This window comes from Dermacentor variabilis, chromosome 11 (genome assembly GCF_050947875.1).
Source record: "Dermacentor variabilis isolate Ectoservices chromosome 11, ASM5094787v1, whole genome shotgun sequence".
NCBI classification, from domain to species: Eukaryota; Metazoa; Arthropoda; class Arachnida; order Ixodida; family Ixodidae; genus Dermacentor; species Dermacentor variabilis.
In genome coordinates, this window is record NC_134578.1 from 103,206,770 (window position 1) to 103,211,068 (window position 4,299).

Sequence of the window (4,299 nt, forward strand, 5' to 3'; positions counted from 1 at the left end):
ATTCATATATTTAGTTGCATGCTTGATGTTTAGCTTGTATAATTTCATGGCTAGTTTTCCTTTGTCTGAATTGTTTTTCTGGATTTGTATAGTGAATTCTCCCCATTTTAATGCCAATTGACGCTCTGGCTAATCACATAAATAAGAACTGCATTAAATGGTAGCTGGAATTATAGATGTAGTTGCAAGTGCCACTACTCAATTTCTCCTAGCATGTTCAACACAAAAACACAGTCATAATATAAAAGACTGCGCGCTACTATTACTGCTAGGGGTGAAATATCGAGAATTAACAATGCACATTCACGAAACACAGTCATTTATTGAGTCAGTCGAAACAAACTTGCAGAAATTGTAATAGATGCTTAATTTGAATGCTTATTTACTGCAAAGTAGAATGTATATGCAAGAAGATAATAAAAAAAGGTGAAATATCAGAACGAACAAAGCTCCAAGCACCCATACACGTAAGAGACCTTTGAGGTACCAAAATTATGACCTTAGGAAAAAAATATATCTCATTGTGCCCGAAACTACACACTGAAGGCACAGTCACACAGATGCAGGAAAATTAACAAATGTATGGCTAGTGAAGATCTAGAGAGCCAGAGAGCTCCTGATCGATTAAGCCCAGTAAACACCAGAGACAAGTTGTGCCAATTCAATATTCAATTGGAAATCTCCTATTGGATATTCATGCATACTTAGCAATGGCAACTAGACGCACAACTTACATAGCACTCGGAAGGTGCTCTTGAATGACAAGTAAAATGTGCTGTTTCCAAAACAGCTCTGAAAACAGAACTAGCAAGGAAAGGGTCTCTTGCCCTTGTGATGGCACAGGTGCTTATTGAGGTTGCTTCTACATGTAAAGGTCGCAGGGCATGAAGGGCATTGAAACGGCCTCTCGCCTGTGTGAATGCGCAGGTGTGCATTGAGATGGCTGTGTTGTTGGAAGCTCTGAGGGCATGAAGGGCACTGGAACGGCCTCTCGCCTGTGTGAATGCGCAGGTGTGCATCGAGATGGCTCTTTTGTTGGAAGCTCTGAGGGCATGAAGGGCACTGGAACGGCCTCTCGCCTGTGTGAATGCGCAGGTGTGCATCGAGATGGCTCTTTTGTTGGAAGCTCTGAGGGCATGAAGGGCACTGGAACGGCCTCTCGCCTGTGTGAATGCGCAGGTGTGCATCGAGATGGCTCTTTTGTTGGAAGCTCTGAGGGCATGAAGGGCACTGGAACGGCCTCTCGCCTGTGTGAATGCGCAGGTGTGCATCGAGATGGCTCTTTTGTTGGAAGCTCTGAGGGCATGAAGGGCACTGGAACGGCCTCTCACCTGTGTGAATGCGCAGGTGTGCATCGAGATGGCTCTTTTGTTGGAAGCTCTGAGGGCATGAAGGGCACTGAAACGGCCTCTCGCCTGTGTGAATGCGCAGGTGTGCATTGAGATGGCTGTGTTGTTGGAAGCTCTGAGGGCGTGAAGGGCACTGGAACGGCCTCTCGCCTGTGTGAATGCGCAGGTGTACATTGAGATTGCCCTTTTGTTGGAAGCTCCGAGGGCATGAAGGGCACTGAAATGGCCTCTTGCCTGTGTGAATGCGCAGGTGTACATTGAGATTACCCTTTTGTTGGAAGCTCCGAGGGCATGAAGGGCACTGAAATGGCCTCTCGCCTGTGTGAGTGCGCAGGTGATCATTCCATTTGGGTTTATGTGAGCTCTGATGGCATGAAGGGAAATTAAATGGCCTCTTGCCTGTGTGAGAGCGCAGGTGTACATTGAGAGTACTCTTCAGTGAGAAGCTTTGAGGGCACAAATGGCATTCATATGGCCACTCGCCTGTATGGACCATGATGTGTGTTCTCAGACGGTACAGGCTATTAGTCTTGTAGTCACATAAGTTACAGTGGTGGCGACATCCCTGATGCGGCTTCTCACTATTCGTAGTTGCAGTTTGACAGCTGGTAGGCCTTGATGCTGCATAAAAATTAAGACAGGTTCCATAGTAACGATTTTTGTTTGAAAACAAAGCTAATTACAAAATGACAATGAAATAACATTGATACTAATGCTAAATATTGCTTTTATCCGCATTCAAGAAGTATTGATAGGGTAATTTTGGATCAGACCAAACTGTGCTTCGCTGTTTGAAATTTTTTTATTTGACTAATAAATTCATATGTGATTACCTAGTGATCCAGTTTATGAAATTGCCCCATATTTTCGCCAAGAATAGATTTCACATAGTAAAAAATCATAAAGTGAGAGGACAGTGAGTGTAGTACCAGTGCAGGTTGCTGCTGTTGGGTTTTGAGTTCTTTCTTTCTGAGAAACGCTATGAAACAAAGTAGCCTGGTGCATAAGCATAAGTCCCTTAGTGAAAAAAAGAACAGTTACTGGCGTCGCAAATGCATACACTTAAGGTGCCCTCTGTCTATTCACTATAAAAGAGCAACTGCTTTTTAATACAAGATGAAACACTTTACATGGTTCCTCAGGTGATGACAATGCTAGCACAATGCAGCTTTGAACTGAGACCAGTTACTTTTGGTCGATTGCAACGTTTAAACTGTTTTGTGGCTTCCTGGCTACGTGTTCCTTCTCTCCCCTATTACTGCACAACACCTCGTAAAATAACATTGTCGTTGGCAACATATGCATCATGAGGTGGTGGCCGTTAAGACGTTACTACAACAGGGTTCTGCAGTAGATTGTGCACACCTCTGTTCCACATCTTGATCACACACCAATGTTTAACACTTACTAAATCTGCATACCATGGACAGCTATATGTTGCAGAATCAATGCTCTTTTTCATATGGGTTATTTAGCTACATTGGTGCGTCATACTTTTATTCGTTAAACATAAAACACATGAATAACCTTAACGAATACATAGATGAAAAGTACACAATGAAGCTAACTTTGCAAAGAGATATGTCTTGCGCTGCAAGAGCCAGCTCGACTCAAGACAAGCAGCTCACAAGATCAGTGCAGAAATCAGATGCATGCAATTCTCACGAGCAGAAAGCGGTCACATACACGCATGCACATACACACAATATAGTCCACACAGATAATACAAAACACCAATAATGAAAACAAAGTATGAAGAAAACCTGCCTGACTGCTGTATTAAAACATGGCTAATCTGCATCAACAAGGGCAGTGCATTTAAAATGACAAAACCAAAACAAAAGATAACAACGGAAAAAGAGGTAAAGAAACCCCTTGGCACACAAATTCTTTGCTGCCATAGCATAACTGACAACTTCATATTGAACATGTTTTACGTATAACACTTTCTTAATACATATTTACACAAACATGCCTTGTAAATAACTAGAATACATTTGCAATTCTGCGCAACAGAAAGCGTAATGAATACTGTCTTGAGTCCTCCATTATTCCTTCAGCGATGGGGCTGAAGAAACAAGGAGATGCTTTTTTAATGCCACCGATGAAGACAAGCTGTAAAAGAAATAAAGAAAAAATTTTAAAAATACCTAGCAGGATAATAGCCCAATTATCTGCTAATTTGTGTTTTTCAAGAAGTTGTATAATTAATATACTGCTTTCAATAAAAAAACTTAAGTGCTATCACTCAAATTCTGCAGCCCCGAACTGCCAGTTATACCATTACATTATAAAATTACATGCTGCTAGTGCAAGAATTAAAATATAAACTAAAACTAGGAATACACCAAGATTCACTAAACAATATCATTTATGCTCAGAAACAGGCTCATCAAATTGAATTTTCAACAAAGATTAAACACACAATTACTATAGAGTAGTGCTTACATGCCAAGGTAACGAAAAGACTTAGACATAATAGCAAAAGAACTCCAAGAAATAAACAAATGTGCTAGAACCTAGAGAGGACAAATACACAAACTAACAAAAGAAGATAAAGGCATACTGTGTGCCATAAAAAACCACTAGTGATGGAATCTGTCCCAATGATAAAGGAAAATTTACAGCATACTGCCACCAATAAAAAGTAATGTCACATATTCTAAATATGGTAGATGGTGGGGGCTGGAACATGACGTCCTCCGTTCCCCAGTGACACACACCTAGAAACAGAAAGAAGGCAAAATAACGTTATCAACTATGAAGAGAATCACTAAGACAGATTATCAGCCCACAAATACTGCTATGCATACAAAATTTACTTTTGAATCGCATTTGAACTTTGAGCGAGCTACATTACTACAACAAGTTTGTGGTTTAATGGTGGTTATTAGTTTTCGGGGCTAGTTACAGTGTATCAAACAGCAAAATAATAATTCTGACAGCGCAT

The 4,299-nt window shown here is 40.9% G+C and overlaps 1 protein-coding gene across 1 annotated transcript; it reads right to left on the minus strand.

The window, feature by feature from the left end:
- Positions 1–278: 278 nt before the first annotated feature.
- Positions 279–1,936, minus strand: LOC142563969 (uncharacterized). The gene has a single exon (XM_075674726.1). It carries the CDS (start codon positions 1,843–1,845, stop codon positions 805–807), a length of 1,041 nt encoding a protein of 346 aa, XP_075530841.1. The 5' UTR covers positions 1,846–1,936; the 3' UTR covers positions 279–804.
- Between the last annotated feature and the right edge of the window lie 2,363 nt (positions 1,937–4,299).